Below are 17,241 nucleotides of genomic sequence, written 5' to 3'. Positions count from 1 at the left end.
CAAAATTGCCACTTTACAACAGTGGGGCTCAGGACATGGAAGATAATGGCTTTAGTAGTAATTTCAAAAGCAGGTATTTTTTTTCATCCTGCAGGTAACATTAGGGATGAATAGGGAAATTGCAATTTGGTCAGTCATTGACAATGATAATGTCCAATCATGTGGCTCTTTTTAAAGCTTTTGCTGTGAATTTAAACAAGATTCTCAACAGTATGATCAAGTCTAAACCATAATTGAAAACTTACAGGAGTGTAGTTATGTTGAATGACTTATAAATGTCTTTTGAAATATGTTTTCTGTTACATTAAATACATTAGATGTGAGAAAATTACTTATACTTACATGCATATCATATTGAAACATTTTAGTCAAGAAATATAGTACAAGGTGACTTCTGCTCATCTGATATTCTGCAATATATGCTCAAATATTACTTTCAGGTCCTTTGGATCATTCTAGCATATTCTTTCATTTTTTATTACTAGTTACAGGGAGCTCTGAATGCATGATGCATATTTTTCAGTCATTTTTCAGTCATTTCTTCTTTATCCATCTCATATTCATTTGCATCTGCTCGCATGCCAGCCACGCCTCGCTACGGTTGCCAGCCTTTCGTTGCAACAGAGCAAGTTTTGTTGCGTAACGTTCAGATTTCCCAGGTGCCACTTTCATGACACATATGTACAGAGAGAGAAGACTCCCATACTGTAAATTTCATGTTTTCACAAGCTTGTACACAGGCCTCCAATTCCAATGAATGGAAAGATAGTGATGTTGAAACTATGTAGATTCAAAATATATTATAAATTATGTAATGTTATTCATTGTAAGTGTTCAAAAAAATACAGTAAAAAATGCCACCATATATGTTGATTACTACACGTCAAAGAAAGTATTTTTAGATTTACAAGGACTGATTTCACAAGTCTAAGTGATGAGTACAACCAGGCTCTCCTTCTTTCTGGCTTGAAGGCTTGAATCTGTCTTTTTTATTTTTTTTTATTTAAAATGATGTTTTAGAAACAAAAGTCACCCCAAATAACATCCGGTGGAAACTCTGACCTGATTAAAACCCCAGTCAGTTGGTGGAAAAGTTTGAGGTGAGAATGTGGCCCCGTCTCAGCAAAATGCAAGATTCTTTTTGTGTAAAAGTGTACTAGCACATTCACAGTATTCACATTCTACGCATCCGGTTGAAGCTATTTAGAAAGAAATAGCAGCTTCAAAAATGATACCATATCACCCACTGTAATTCTCTAAAGGGACATTTTGCGAATAATGTATTACTTCAAAATTTTAAGTGTTTTTTTTTAATCATTTCTACTGACATTGTTCCCTTAAAATATAACTTTAACATGTTTGTAACTGTCACTGCTTGACTGCAATGTTACAGTTAAGTTTTCCAATGGTTACCCTGTAGTTTATGTAGTTATTTTCACAAGTATTTATTTAGTTATCTGGTTTTACGTTGCTACCTGAAGTCAGGAATGCCTCAAAGAATCCATTCTCAATCGCCTTGTGTGGAAAAACAATCCATCCTACATTCCATCCATTCGTCAAGTTCTTGTCAATGAATTAAATCCGCAACCACTATTAAACCACACGTATTCCAGTCAAAAAGTTATCCTGGCAAACAAAAACTGGCCAGTCCAGTCTCAAGCCACACACGTGTATTATGGAGTGATATTATTAGAGCACTCAAAACATATTACAACAATGTTTAGTTGTTTTTTTGGGGGTGAGGTTTTTACCAGGAAGTTATTAATCAATTAGGACAAATGAGGCCACACCTCTTTCAAATCCCTTTGGTTACTTTGACTTTGATGTGACCAGCGATTTCATCCTTCTCATTTGTGTCATTTCAAAGCAGAATTTAAAAGAGCAGGCGTTTTTTTTTGTCGTTGTCCGTGTATAAATTGTAGTAATAACGACGCATCATGATCATCATGGAGGGCTTTTCTACTGGGCCATGATCTGTGACTTGACCTCTTGTCTCCTACACTTGCTGCTTTTGTATATCCTGACGCAGCCATCGCAGTGTGCCCCTGCCCATGATGGAGTCTTCTGCAATGCCCTTAAATCAGCTTTCAATCAAATGGACACCATGAGGAAGACTTCGGAACAACTAAGACACCCGATGGTAAAAATACTACCTCTACTTTTCCTTTTTACTTCTCGTCCCTCCATTTTCCGGTGAAAAGTTTCCCAGTCAAATTCCTGCCGCTCGTTTCAGCAGGATGAACTTGTGGAGGTCTTTCTGGAGGCCCAACTGCTAAGATTTCCAGTTATTTCAACAACTGCTGCTCACTTTGACTCATTAAAGGTACTTTTCAAACAGTATTTATCAAACATACCAATATAGAGTACATAGGATGTTTTTTTTAAAGAAACAAAGAGACTGTTAGGGTTTAATGTATACACTTTCAAACACATATATCGCATTTGTTTGTCTTTATAGGCCGAAGAGTGTCTGTCTCAACTGTACTTGCACACTTTAGCCTTAAAAGCACATGTGGATTGGATCAAAGAAGCTTCAGAAAATTTTAGTTTTCCATATCAAGCTGCGAGAGACACCAGCGTTCACCTGCTATGGCTGACCAACCTTGTTAGCACTTCACTGGCCCAGGTGAGGCTTCTGACTGGTCGCATGACAATGTTGTTAAGTAGGATGCATATAGTACAACTGACTGGTCACCTACAGGAACATTATTATTATTATTATTATTATTATTATTAATGTCTCTTGGCACATATGGATGGATAAGAAACTGAATGGTAAGGGTTAAGTTGAATGGTCTTCAGGAAATGTCAGACAACAATCGACAATGGATTGGTCACCATTCGAGGAATCATCTAAAAACTGGTTCCTCACAATCACACTTTAAAATAAAACATGTTTTTGAACAGAAATTGTTCATTCAAATGGCCGAAGCCAATGTTGGTATCAAAAAGCTTAGAATGAAGGGGCTTATTTGACTTAACTCAGTCTGTCACTGTAGTATCAAGGCAGACAATTTATTATTTAAAAGCCTAAAAGTCCATTTTACTTGCCGTTTTATATAATGGGCATCTCGTTTTGCCGCTTTCAGATTAATGCTGTCGTCCCTCCTTCGCCACCACCACCGTTGCTTCCCACGGTTTCCTCGCCATTTGAGGTTCTCCGATACTCTGTGGAGATATCTCGCTACCTGGAGGTATTCTGTCCCTGGGCCAAACGGCTCTTTCACCATCTACGCAGAACGGCATGTGGTCGTCAAAGATGATGAACTTTTCGGGAATGGGATTTTTCTATTATCCTACTTGAGAACTATTATCCAATCAATTTGAACTCAGCCGGGGTGGCCGTGAATGGTTTTGGTGAAAGTCACATGTCGAGCCAACAGAAGAGTCATGGTTAGAGAGGGGAAAAAAAGATTGGATAATTGAAGAAGTAACGTTTAATGCAAGAAGGTTCTTCATTCCTAAATATTAAAGTTTCCCTATACTGTATGTCTTGGTATAGACTTTTTAGGCGGGGAATTGCTAAGTTTGCAGATGTTACCAAAATGTTGGTGCAATTGAAGGAAGTACATACCCCCAACAATCTTTCTATTTTTCTAAATGTATTTTTGACAAGATGTACATATACTATATGCATACATAATCATGTGATTCATATGCATTTTTAATAGATTTATTTTATTGACTGTCATGAGATATTATATAAAATGTAATATGTTTTTGCTATAATAAAGATTAATTTCTAGTTTACGTTACATATGTACACTTTCCTAACTGAGGAGGGAGCCCTTGAGCTAACAACCCCTCCCCAAGACAATTCCTTAGTGCAGTTTTAAACTATAGATTATTGCACTTACTTTGACACTATGAGTTGGGCCCTTGGTGAACCACAGATGACACCCCAGCCTCCAACCCCCTTCCCTTACGCCCCCACTCTACCTGATAAGAACATATGTGCTTATGTCCACCCACACATCAAGTCACACTTGTGCACATCAGAATTTCACATCTGACTGTCTATGTTGGAGAAGTGGCTCAGACTTAGATAGTGAAGTTGGCAATGTTAAAAAAAAAAACACTTTTGTCTTTATTTCATCAAATTTGCACAATTCCTGACAGTAGAATGCACACAAAATGGGTATACTGATAGTGCTTTGAGCTGAAAAAAGATGAAATTTAGGAGGTACTAGCCCAACAATTTTGGGTATTAGACTAACAGAGTAGAATTACTAGTGGGTTTTTTTGTTAGTTAAATATTTAACCCTTTATAGGGCAAGTGCATAGTAATAGTACATTTTAAAAACCATGGTACATTATGCAAATGTAATATTTTGCTAGACATTTTATCAATTTTGGCTTGAAGAGCAGACAAAAATAGGTTGGACGTTTATTGCCGTTAACAGAGTTGCCCACTTTTCTATGAAAAATGGAATTGTCCTCTATTCAAAAACAAAAGTACGCCGACATACCACTTACACTTCATGTACAGTGCTGTTAATTTTCAAAGATGACTGACAAGTCCATTTAATTGATTTGATTCAATGACATTTTCTTGTATTTCTATTGCTGTCAACAATAAAAATGGAGGAAAAATGTTTGCCAAGTTATATTTCAGGCTTAAGAGTCATTTTAGAGTGTGCAGATTTAGCATAAATGCATTGATTTGTTTTCTTTTTTGTTTTTTCTCAGAGTTCTGTCAGTTTCACTCGAGGTCTCAATGTCGTCGTTTCTTGCTGACAAGCTGGCATAGTGGCATCATTCTAAAACTGGTATTAGGCATTTCCTGCTGCGTCCGTCGCTGTGTGTGTGTGCGGGGTGGAACGCACCTGGTCGACGCAGCTGTGGGGTTCCTAGCAGGGGGGAGAGCGAGCTAGAGGAAGGAGAAGAGAGAGAGAGAGAGCGAGGGATGGGAGGGAACCTAAAGGAGGCCCTGTGTGCTAGAAGGCTATGCGACCCGGTGGGTTCAAACGTACCCGCATATGGGGGACGAAATTCAACTCGGGCACAGATTTGTTGCATTCTTATTGTGTGGACTGTTTTCTATGCGGATGAGAGTACTCTGGGTTTTCTTAAAAAACGCTAAATATGAAGAGAATGTTTTAAATGACTGGGTTTAGAAATAAAAGCCAATTGAGTTGGAATTATTTGGAGAAGGGTTGTTTATTTGAGTGCAGAAACTTGATTTGAATTGATGAATAATGAAAACTAAGTGTGTGGCATTATGGAAGGGTAAGACATTACGTATTGAATGTAATGTTGTCTTTGGTTAATTTTTTTTCGGCCCAATTTTGGTTGTTTTTAAGGTTAAAATCAACTTTGAAATGGATTGCGATGGATGTTAGAGTTCATTTTAAACTGACCATGTGCTCAGTGATTGATATAATTATTATTATTAGAGCAGAGATAAGAGGCAAAAAAAGAGGCAAGATGGAGTCTTTTGCCAGTCAAAGGGCACTCAAATTCTCCATATTCCATATGATCGCACAAACATCTTTAGCCTGGTCCACAGCTGGATGAGCAAGGAGAAGTCAGAGCTGGAAAGGTCAGGTGACCAGGTCAGAGGTGATGCTATAGAGAAGTGTGATAGAGAAAAGAGGAACTCATAGGCGTGCTACACACACACACATACTCACATGAGTCAAGACAGTTAATGAGTGATCTAAAATGACTACTCTGACTCTTCATCAACATGTCGTCCAGGTCAAAAGTCATTAGATTAGGGACAGAAATCCAGTCACTTTCATTTACTCACTCGGGTCAGGCCAGTTTTTTACTTTTTTCATTTGTTTAGTCATCAAGTAGAGGCAAAAAGGGTAGAAATTGATTCAAGTTAATCTAATTTTGTCCAAAAACCAAGATTTTCCCTATTTCCTCATTTATATTGAGTCAAGGAGTGTATTAAATGTAGTATTGAGAGAAATCACATGGCAAAATTTGCACTATTTACAGTGTATTTACAGTGGACATTTGCTTAAACTGGCACCTTAAATTATTTTGGGTGATTAGTGCTATGAGGGGTTGTAGATTTTGTTGTAGTCCCTTGTTTTATCTTGCATTTCAAGATACGACTGCATCACATCTTGGAGTTGTTATATATGGCACCAGACTTTCCCATGGCAAGTACACCCACTAAAACTCTGATAAGCTATCTGGCCTCCTCCTGGAACGTAATTGTCTTTGTGGTGTTATCAGCGCGCAATGATAGCGCCACGCACGATCAAGCGATGCGCACTCGTGACCCCGAGTTCAATTAGCCCTGGCATTTGACGCCTTGACCCCCTCTCCAAATGCCGGGAACTTGTACCCCACGGCCACGTTCTGTCTACAACTCATCAATATGGCCTCGGATAAAAACACGATGGTCCCTGAGATTCGCAAAAGATAGCAAAGAATTCATTACTACAGTAGATTTGTAAGATGAGTTGTTTAAAACAGAAAGAACGTAGACCGAGACGTCATGTGCACTACGTGATAAGTTACAGGTCAGCTGATATCCCGCGCACTCCCATTTTTTTTATTCCTGGAACCAGTCAAGACAGTGAAACCTGCCATATCATGATAATACTAATGTTTTTTTCACTGCGATTTCCCAGAATTTTGGGGATTTTCTAAATACAAGGAATTTTACACCAACTCTTTCCTTTATGACTGTGAATTTAATGTCCAAGAGTTGTATGCTGTATTGAAATAAATGAGAGGACAAAATCTGTTGGCTGAATTTCAAATGTGATCTAATAGTTTACGGTAGCTGAAAATCCAGTTTATTGTTCTCTCAATTATGTCATAGCAGGCTAATGAACCACCCTGTAATTCTTCTTCACAGTTTGTCTGAGCGGTGCCGAACTGAGGCGGGAATTCAGGGGGGGTTCACAGGGATGTTCTTGACTGTGTCATCTCCAGCAGCTGTTTCCCTAAAACCCTGCCCCGACCCCCCCTTTCCTTAACCCCACCCCGCCGCCTCACAATGAAAGCAATACAAAGCAACAGGAAGTGCCTCCCGTTAACTGGGGGCCCAATCAAAGCCATCATTATTCCCTTGTCAGACTTTTGACAGGAAATAGCTTCTCTGAAAAAAAATGGCAGCTGTGCAGGGAGTGTTCTCTTATTGTCTTCTAGGTCTTTTTTTGGTCTCTTTTTAACTTGTCAGTCATTTCTGGCTCATAGTAATCAGTTTGTGGTTTTCTTACAAAGCCAAATTAGTCGATTTAGTTTTCAACAGGTGAGTGAACATTATGAGAACTGGAATTTTTTTAAATAATCAACATGGGAGCTGCTGTCAACCACGGCTTACGTACAGATACTCACATGCCGACTAGCCAATATCGAAACACCCGAGCAAGCCCCGCCTCTGTAAGGCACAATAATATGTAACTGCGATAAAACACTACTACTATATCGGTAGTAGGAGGAGTAGCCATAGTAGTAGTAAAAAATCATCTTGGCTTTTTTCCTCCTATGTTTGTGTTTGTCTTCAAATACACCTGCAAAAAAAACCTACCTACCCTAACCCTTGCGCCATTTTAATTTACCCCCACTGCCCAAAATTGATCCACCCCCTGCATTTTCTGGAGTTTTGACATCCTGGCTGACTCGCTGTGAATTATGTCAGGTGGCCTGAGAGGATTTGAGATCAAATTTACCCCAAAATAAGAGTTAATTTCTGTGTTCTAAAATCCTTCACTCCATTATCACATTTCTAAAAAAAAAATCCTGATTTGCATATTTAGATTCTTTGAGCAACCATCATTCACATCAAGTAATTTGTACTACACCATTCCATACCACCATACCATTTTTTGCTTCCTTCCTAAATGCACTGTGTCTCAAAAAAAAAAAAAAGCTCTCAAAAACATCATCCACACACCATTTCAAACACACACACAGACAAATGAATTTGAGCCCTCGCAGTCACATTCAACCAACTCAGATTTCAGCACAACGAGTTTAGGTGAGGCCTAACGCTTGCCAGATGCTCTGGCTAAGTCAGCGGGAGGTTAGCCTAACATTGCCGTGTTGTTGTGCGAAAAAGAGAGGTTAACATCTGGAAATCCAAAAGCTCCTTTTATGGTCATTATCTAATACTGTGGGTTTGATTTAGTGCCACTAGACTGGGGGAAAGAGTATGTGAATGCTTTTGAATTTGTGACATTTCAGCATCAATTGGTCATCAAATCTTTATCAAAATGATAAACAATTTCAGTCTGCTTCATCTAAACCCAAACAAGAAATGTGTTTTCATGTGTTTATTGAATATACCATGTAAACATTCACAGGATAAGGATGTAAAAGTAAGTGAATCATTGGGTTTAATGTCCGCTTGATCTTCTCTTTGTAGTAATAATCATTAGGATGAGTCTTTGACCCTTTTTCATGATAAAAGTGTTGCATTTCAGCAATATTCCTGGGATTTCTGTGTTTTGCCGCAGCTTGAACTCAGCCATTCTCTAGCACAATGCAACAGTTTAAATTTGCGTACATTTTTTTTAATTGGGAACTCATCAACATCATCCCTAGGGTTTTACCAAATTAGATATAAAATTCTTAACCCCACCTGAGATTTAGTGGCATAACCTCAAAAGATGTATTCCCCCCCAGATAATTGATAAATATTTCTGAACTGGGTCCAAAACTCCTCTAGTTTTGATCTCTTAACTGTTGTGATCATTGCAGTCCAAATACAATCACATCCATTATTAAATCCAATATTTTATTTCCCTTGCAATTCTAGTTGCTTTGAAAATATAATGAAGTGCATCTCACATGTTTAAAATGAAATGAGCTGTCCGTGAATAAGCAGGAGGGGTAAAAGACAGCTGTGTCGGCAGATAATAAATAGCGGTACTTGAAAGGCCACTGATAAGCTTCACAGTGAAGGACGCACCTCATGCTACTGAGAGATAACGTTCTGACAAAAGGTGATCGACAACCGTGTTAACGCAATCATATTGTATGGGCGGAACCATCGTCAGACTTATCCAATCAGCAATTTCAGCCCTAAATTAAGTGATGGACAGTGTCAAAATGCTTAGTTTCATCTCTACAGTGTGTGTGTTTGTGTGTGTCTGTGTGTGTGTTTCATCTAATGACTGCTTAACTATGATTGCCCCGCTCACCTGTGTCAACCTATAGTGGTTCTTAACTGAGTCAATCATTGTACTCCAGACGTCTGAAGCAAGGTTGAAGTGTGGAGGCTCACAAGCTATAGATAAGATAAGAAACCTCTTAAATTTCTTGTGTTTGAGTCTTGCAAATAAAGCAAAATAATCCAAGGAGTACTCTCAAAGTATAGTGAATAAAATTGATGTTCATCTTTTAGACTTCTATCTTTGAATAGAGTTCATCAAAGCATTCAAGCATGATTGGAATTTTTGTAAATGCATATTTAGAAGCCACAAAGCCTCTGACAGAATGTCCTTTGGATAGGTAAAACAGAACAGAAGATTTTTTTTTTGTATTTAATGCCAAAAGAAGCATACCAAGAAACAAACACTGGGTTGCGGTTTGATTTTCAGGTTTTTTTGTTTTGTTTTAATGAAGTGGCATGTCAAGAAGGAGGGCAACCTCTGACACTTAAATCCAAATTATGATCATTGTAGCCTTGAACTATAGGCTCACAGCCTTTCCGTTCATGAGACATAGCTTCCCCGGGCCTCTTTTGAGTTACTTTGGAGGAAGCCGTATTTTTAGTGCTCTTGAGTAATAAGGAGTGTATTTCCAGTAAGTGACAGTGCAGCTGGAGAATGTCAGCAGGAAATGTCCATAATATAAGACAATACACACACACACACAAAGGCACACACGCTTTGTAGAAAGGACTTTATCCATTTGGGGGACGGTGCGGGGACATTACTAGACAACTACAGAGTCCAGTAGCAAGCAAGGTCAGCGGGTGTGTTGTGTTTGATTAGCCATGCAGCTTAGCAGTCTGTGTGTGTGTGTGTGTGTGTGTGTGTGTGTGTGTGTGTGTGTGTGTGTGTGTGTGTGTGTGTGTGTGTGTGTGTGTGTGTGTGTGTGTGTGTGTGTGTGTGTGTGTGTGTGTGTGTGTGTGTGTGCATGTGTGTGTGTGTGCGTGTGTGTGAAATTTTTAATCAGGTCACTTGGATCCCAGACCTTTCTTCTCCCACTCTGCACCCTCCCGTCTGGACCACTCCGACAAGGGGTGACCAAGAGGGGCACAAATGACCCAGATTGGGAAAGTGTGTGTGTGTGTGTGTGTATGTTTAAAGGATCAGCTGCATTTGATGTCTTCAGTCCCCATTGATTCAAGCCATTATCAACACAAGGAAGTGTATGTTCAGCCATACATGCATGTGTATGATTTAAGATTTTCATTGACCCACTTGACCTAGAAACACACACACACACACAGGTGCACACATACCCACCCGGGATGCAGTGTGCCTCTGTGAAGTGTACCCAGCTGAACCCCTGCAGCATCACAACAGCCGTCGTTTGTGTAAAGCATTTGTGAGTTTCTCAGCACTACTCAAATCTCAAAGATTTAATCTCTTCAGTTAAACAAAGCCTATGTTGTAGTAATCATCTTTTATCTCTTTTTCCATCTCAATTCGAGTATTTTCCTATGTTTTCCTGGTTTTTCCGGAGGAGAGATTTTCATAAAAGTAGATTTCATAATTCCCTACTGTTGGCTTGAGAAGCCAGTTTGAGTCATTTGCTATAATTTAAGATCTGTAAAAGAAAATATGACTTGACTGGTAGCATATGCATCATTTTTAAGTATGAGAATTTGAATTGGAACCAGCGGTAGCTTTGCCGTCTTGCCCACAAGACACATGGAAAACAGCGAGGAGCACTTACTCGCAATGAACGGAATGGATGACCATTCATGGAAGCGCGGTAGGGCCCTAATCTCGCCATTGTGCCATTTCGGGAAGGGCAAATAAACAGCACAGGGAGCGCATGTACAGACTTGACATAGGCAAGCTGGGCTCCTCATCCAATCTGATCCCCATCCAGTGACTACGTGTCGTATATCTTTGTGTGTTGACATTGTGCAATGGAATCCACAGACACACACACACACATATATGTATGTTGTGATCCAATTAGTTTTGTGTCTTCTACTAATCACGTGGAACTGTTATGCGCCGGAACAGCACATGTTTGCTTGAACCCAGTAATGATCTAAATGTCATGTGGTGGACCCACTCAGTGCAGCTTGGATTCTAATGAAGAAGGAAATGCACAGGAGATTAGGTTTCAGCAACAAAAAAAAGGCCTTAAATTACATTGGACAGCATTCTTAACCAGCGCCCAGGTGTGAACAGAAGCTAAAAGTTAAACATAAAACCAACAAGACTGCACATTATAGTTGCAATATGGTAGCGTTTAGTGGGAAGATCCAAAAAGTTTACAAGGCAACACACATTCAAAATCTATTCAAATCATGATGATAGTGACCTTGTAGATGTTTAATGTGATGAAAGTATTTAACAAGACTATTTTGAATTAAGAACTTAGCTTGTACATTTGCACATCTAATAGAAACACATTCCCCATTCAAAAAATGAATGTTACACGATATGGGGCCTTTAAATGATGATTGCACATGTTCCTTAATGCCTATAAATTATTTCTCCTCTCAAATAATACTTTGTTTTCTGCCATTTTAAATATTTTACTGAATTTGCTCAACCATAAAACATTTTTTTACCCAAAGGAAAAGGATCAGAGCCGTCAAAATCTTTTCATATGACTATATATTTTGACCATTTGAATCATTTTTCCTAATTTCCCAATGTATTTGAGTAGGAATGCAAAAAAAATCCAACTCAAGTCAGCTTTTTAGACTCGAACTTGACAAGTCATCCTAATAACTTATGTACCGTTCTGTTCAGGGTCGGGCCAAGTACCAAAGCTAATGTGGGACTAGCAGCTGGTAGCCTCCGTCGCTGAATCACCTCGTGAATTGCTTGTTTTGGCCGCCTGCACGGTCGAGGCTTCTCGCCGCCCCCCTTCTGCCTGCCGTACATGTTGCTATGCCTCCATTTATTCGCGTGTGTCAAATATTTCCATCCAAGGACACGGGCAGGGTCACCTGACTGCATCAACAGCCACATTCCCACGCAGCCAAGCCACACCGGTGTGGAAGTGAAGCTCTGTTTGACAGGCATGTGCTTTGTTAGGCATGCATGCCTAATGCAAGGTTTACCTTGAAAACAACCCCAGACATTTAGCTTTGCTGGATTATTATCTGATGCAGCCTTTCCCATTGCGTCACATGTTTCAGAGTTAGGAGGAAATCAAAACAACTTATTATAAAACTTCTTATGAATAGCGTAAATTGTACCATTTGCAGAGACGACATTGCAACATCAACATCAAGTCATGATGTCTAATGTTACAGTCACTGACCATTTTAGCTTCATAATCATGTTTAATTTCTAAAATGTACAGTAGATACCATGCAAAAGTAGAGTGATATCATAAAACACTATTTGGAAATTAAAATATATATATAAATATATAAAATATACTATATATATTCAGTTTCATTGCAACATGTTCATTCAAATCCTTCCACTGTAGTCAATTCAAAACTTATTTTGGGACATTTTTGGTCATGTTTCGCTAGTAAAACTAGGATGGTAATTTGATTAAGTAAAGAAGAGGAGGGTAGAAGAAGGGTGTCGATCATTATGCGTGGCGATTGTTGATGGCTTGATTGTCTTCGTCCAGCTGCATGGAGAAGGGAGGGAGGGAGTGTGAGGGAAGAGGAGGAGGAGAAGGAGGAGGAGTGGGGGAGCAGACTCACTGACGCCAGGCTCGGAATTCTCCCATCCATTGAAAGAGAGAGGCGATTGTGTCCGTGCTCTTTGCATGGCGAGCACCTGATCCCGCGCGTGCATCTGATCCCGCGCGTGCATCAAATTCAGTGCAAGAGGGTCTTGTAGCAAAAAGGCCTGAAAGAGACAAAAGAAAAACTATTCCAGTAAAATTAGAGGTTGAAGTTACTGTGTAGAATATAGCTAAAGTTATATTATTAAAGTAAAGTAGCTGTTTACTGACATCTACATGAATAATTCACACCCCATTTCAACTGGGAGACCTGATATTGATCACTGCCAGCCCCACCCGGTTAAAATGGAAAGGTCAATCACTCTATTACTGTTAATAGTACTCACACATGTTCACTCATAGTTCACACACGTTACTTAAAATGACTTCTTAATATATAGCATTGGTCTAAAGGGAGCTATGTCAAGTAAATAAACGTATTGAAGTTTTCTCATCTTCCCACCATCCTTCCTTGGGAAAGTCGAAAAGGGTAATATTTATTCCTTCCTTTTTCTCTAATAAGCCACGTTGGGGTCAAACCCAGTGATTTATATATAAAATACTATTTGGTATCTTCAGATTATTCCACTTTGTTTGTTTACACGTTTTAAACTTAGAATTTGTGGGTATTCTTACTTTCTGAGTGTTATTCTACACGGATTTAAAGTGCAGTGTTGGTGATTGACAGTTGAAGCGAGCCAATCAGAGGCTTGAGCGTCTCTGAGAGAAGGAAAAGGGGAGGGAGAATAGGCAAGGGAGGGGAGGGAGGACGCGTCGGGTGAATGGATGACGTTGGGATGCTGGCGCCAGCATGTCTGGGACTGGCGCGTTAGATCAACACAGCTGGGCCGGGATAGGACACACAGCTGGCTGGCCGCTGCATTCCTCTACAAAACAGGATTGTGTGTGCATGTGTGTGTGAGCGAGGGAGAGAGAGAGGGGAAAATAAGGCATATAAATATAAGGAGCAGAACGGGACGTGCTTCCATGGCAGCCAACTTGTGCCTCTGCAATTGTTTCAGTGTTGTTGTTGGTTCTTTTTCCTTTTTTTTCTCCTCCCCCTGTCTTTTTTTTGCACTGAGAAACAGATGTGCACCGTTTGCTCTCTGTGTCATCATCAAAAGTACCCACGAGAATAAGAGACACCGCTTGACCTTTTACCTTCATCGTAAAGTCCATTCTCATGGGCCATACAGAAGTTAACATAAAACGTAAAGCAAAGTTGATTGAAAATCAAGTATGGCAACTATTATTGTATGTTATTTCATATAATTTCACCATTATAAAGCCAATAAATCATTGAATATTTAATAAAAGTGTGAATATCTGAAATTGGGGCTTTGAATGGTATAATACTAAACATATTAGAATGTAAATACTTATTTTCATTTGTACTATCAATACACTCATTTGAATTGTGATTCAATATTATTACTTGAAATATTATATCCTATACTATACAATATAGTTGAAAAAAGGTAACTTGGGGTTAGATTGATTATTTAAAAAGCCAGAAAATATCATTTCAGAAAGACTACATTCACTTTTTGACAAATATCTACATGACAACACTTAAAGGTATGCAAAATCTAATTGAAACATAATATTCCAGCATTTGGGGGGTCTCAGATACCTGGAAAAAACACACTGACAATCCCTTGAAGGCAACCCCAATTCCTATTTCCTCATTCCACCCACCTCAGCAGCCAGGTAGCATTAACCAATAAAAATGCGTCTCTTTTCGCCTCGACCAATCAGAAATTGTCCGTATGTAATGGGCGTATCCCCCTCGTGCTCTATATAATATAGTGAGCGTCTCAGTTTGACAGCAAGGCGAGTACTTTTCAAGAAGGCGGAAATCATAAAGCCAAGTAACTTTTATTTCCTCACTTATCAAATTCCGCCATGAAAGCTATTAGTCCCGTTCGGTCAGGAAGGAACTGCTACAAAGCCGTGTGTTGCATTTCGGAGCGTAGCGTGGCTATCGGCCGGACAACGAAGCAACAACAACAGCAGCAACAACAACACGCGTGCGTGGAGGTGCCGGCGGGTGACATGAACGACTGTTACTCGCGCTTGGCGGCGCTCGTACCCAGCATCCCCCGCAACAAGACGGTGAGCCAGGTGGAGATCCTTCAGCATGTCATCGACTACATTTTCGATCTACAGATCGCCCTTGAGGACGAGGAGACCCCCAGGCTTTTGTCGATAAAGGTGAGCAAATCTGGATATATCCCATCCGCAATGATACATTTCTGTCATAAATGTAATGGTGTTATGAGTATACCATGTTGATTAATGTTCAATTCTTCTTCTAGGCTTCTGACCTGACCAGAACTTTCTCCAAAGATGAAGGGCGTTTGTGCCATTAGGATATATCATGTTTGATCATGGTAGGTACTGCCACTATTTGTTTCCATTGTTAATAGTGATAGTAATCAGATGTGTCAGACAGTACTAAGTAACTTTTATATTATCTCTCTTCTTTTGCAAAAACATGGAATTGTTTTTTTTCAATGACTTACATTTCAATGTAAGAATTAGAATAATCTACTATGCAGGGGGGGAAAAAGAGTTGAAACTTTTATTTTGTTGAAATGAACAACCATGTTAGTGTGATTTTGTTTTTGGATGCCATTTTTTGATTGGAAGTAGAATTTGCTTTATATTATAGACTAAATCAAAAGTGGTGCTTTGACATGAGTGAGTTTCTTGATGAGTCATGATCCAAATGGAGAAATCAGTACGGCTCTCCCTCAGACATGATGCAATAAACCATTGAAATCAGGAATAAGATACTAAAAAAAATGTGCTTTGCAGTTTTTTTTTCTTTTGCTGTATACATTTTGGAAAAAATAACTCAAATTCATATCACATTGCAATTAAAACTAACTGATTCTAGTTTTTAGTCCACTTAAAATGCTCTGACGGGCACCATTTGTGGCCCACAAGCCATATGTCTCCAACCCTAAAGCCATCAAAATGTGTCAAACATTTTGAAGAAAGCAACATTTTTACTCCTTAAAATGCTATTTTAACATTATAACACAGCTTTTGTTCTTTTTTTTTCAAGATTAAATCTCTTGAACATTTTAAAAAGCCCAATTGATATCCATGGACAATCCAGTGCGGCAACTAATTAGGCCAGGCCCTGTTTTTATTTGTAAGCGCATTCATTGCTATCTGCCTGGGGTTAATGAAAGCTTCATGCTCGGCGCCAGTCTGTCTGTAGCGGAGAGGGAGGCGGAGGAGGAGGAGGAGGAATCTTGACTTGACTTTTTCTTTCCCTCTCTCCATGCAGGTGCAGGGAAACACATGTCTCCACTTCACTGCCGGCCAGAAGAGCACAAGAAGGGAGGGGGGCTATGAGAGGGTAGGATAGGTATGCAGAGAAAGAGACGAGATGGAAAGCACTGAGTGTTTTTCTGCTCGGTCCGTCCGGATTGGACACACCAACACACCAAAGCTGCATCAGGCTTCCATTTTGGACCCGTTCCTGCACTGCACCTTCATATATTTACATTCCAGCAACACCCCTCCTCCACCCTATGTTTGTTTTCTAACCTCCATACAACACGTGTACATATCTATTAGGTGTGTATGTGAGTTTTATTTTTTCTGATAACAATCCAGAAACTCTATAATAGAGTTACTTGTAAACTGTCTGTGGGGATTGTTGTTATTTCCACAGATGATATTCCACTGAGTTTTATAAACTCCTTATTGTAAAGTTTATTGAGTGTAATATGTGATTTTATGCCATGAATAAACACAATTCAAAACAAAAGTGTTTGTGTGTGATGTATAGTGGTAATGCTACTGCAGGAAAATTGTGCAAAATCATTTTAAAGAGGGGGTGCAGGTGTATGTTTTCTGTGTTAAAGATATTCCGAATTCATTGAAATTGGCATAAAGAGGATGTTTAATGTTTAAATGGGCTGGCAAACAATTCTGCCTAATGCCCACAGTTGGCTTGAATATGCTCCTGCACCCCCGCAATCCTTGTGAAGGTAAGTGGAATGGAAAATTAATGATTGGAACACATTTGTTATGTTTAAAACTGGCCAAAATGTTTTTAACTTTATAAAGCACTATCTGTTTTTGAAAAAGTCATTACTTTTCCCCCTCCACTTGACATAATGTTTTTAAATTAAAGTGATCCATTTTTGCCAAATTTGATGGGGGTGTCTAATATTCAGGTGTGTATAATAGGGTTAGGGTTAGAAAATTACACTACTGTATTAAATCAAACACATTGGTGCAGCAATCCCAATGAATCACTTTCATTAAAAACAAAATAGAGCTGAAGATGTGATTAAGTCTCATGAATCAATACAACTGCTGATTATAATGTCCTAAAATATATGATAAACAAAGTCATTGATTTTTTTTTAATAAAGTATTGTAGTAGTTTTCAACAATAAAGTACTTTTTTTCCACCTT

General features: G+C 39.1%; 2 protein-coding genes across 3 annotated transcripts; both read left to right on the top strand.

Moving 5' to 3' along the window:
• Positions 1-1,852: 1,852 nt before the first annotated feature.
• On the top strand, positions 1,853-3,755 carry LOC144206463 (uncharacterized). 2 transcript variants are annotated; one of them, XM_077731463.1, is made up of 4 exons: positions 1,853-2,140; positions 2,234-2,323; positions 2,459-2,626; positions 3,090-3,755. In XM_077731463.1, the coding sequence occupies exons 1-4, from the start codon at positions 1,970-1,972 to the stop codon at positions 3,261-3,263; spliced, it is 603 nt and encodes a 200-aa protein (XP_077587589.1). In that variant the 5' UTR covers positions 1,853-1,969; the 3' UTR covers positions 3,264-3,755. The 2 variants fall into 2 exon arrangements, with proteins under 2 accessions (XP_077587589.1, XP_077587590.1); XM_077731464.1 differs by having other exon boundaries at positions 1,854-2,140; positions 2,237-2,323.
• A 10,865-nt stretch (positions 3,756-14,620) lies between these two features.
• On the top strand, positions 14,621-16,585 carry id3 (inhibitor of DNA binding 3). The gene is made up of 3 exons (XM_077731226.1): positions 14,621-15,012; positions 15,117-15,191; positions 16,100-16,585. Exons 1-2 carry the CDS (start codon positions 14,704-14,706, stop codon positions 15,168-15,170), a joined length of 363 nt encoding a protein of 120 aa, XP_077587352.1. The 5' UTR covers positions 14,621-14,703; the 3' UTR covers positions 15,171-15,191; positions 16,100-16,585.
• The last annotated feature ends 656 nt before the right edge of the window (positions 16,586-17,241 follow it).

This window comes from Stigmatopora nigra, chromosome 13 (assembly GCF_051989575.1).
Source record: "Stigmatopora nigra isolate UIUO_SnigA chromosome 13, RoL_Snig_1.1, whole genome shotgun sequence".
In the NCBI taxonomy this organism is placed as follows: Eukaryota; Metazoa; Chordata; class Actinopteri; order Syngnathiformes; family Syngnathidae; genus Stigmatopora; species Stigmatopora nigra.
Note: the sequence above shows the minus strand (reverse complement) of the source record. Positions and strands in the feature narration are given on the sequence as shown.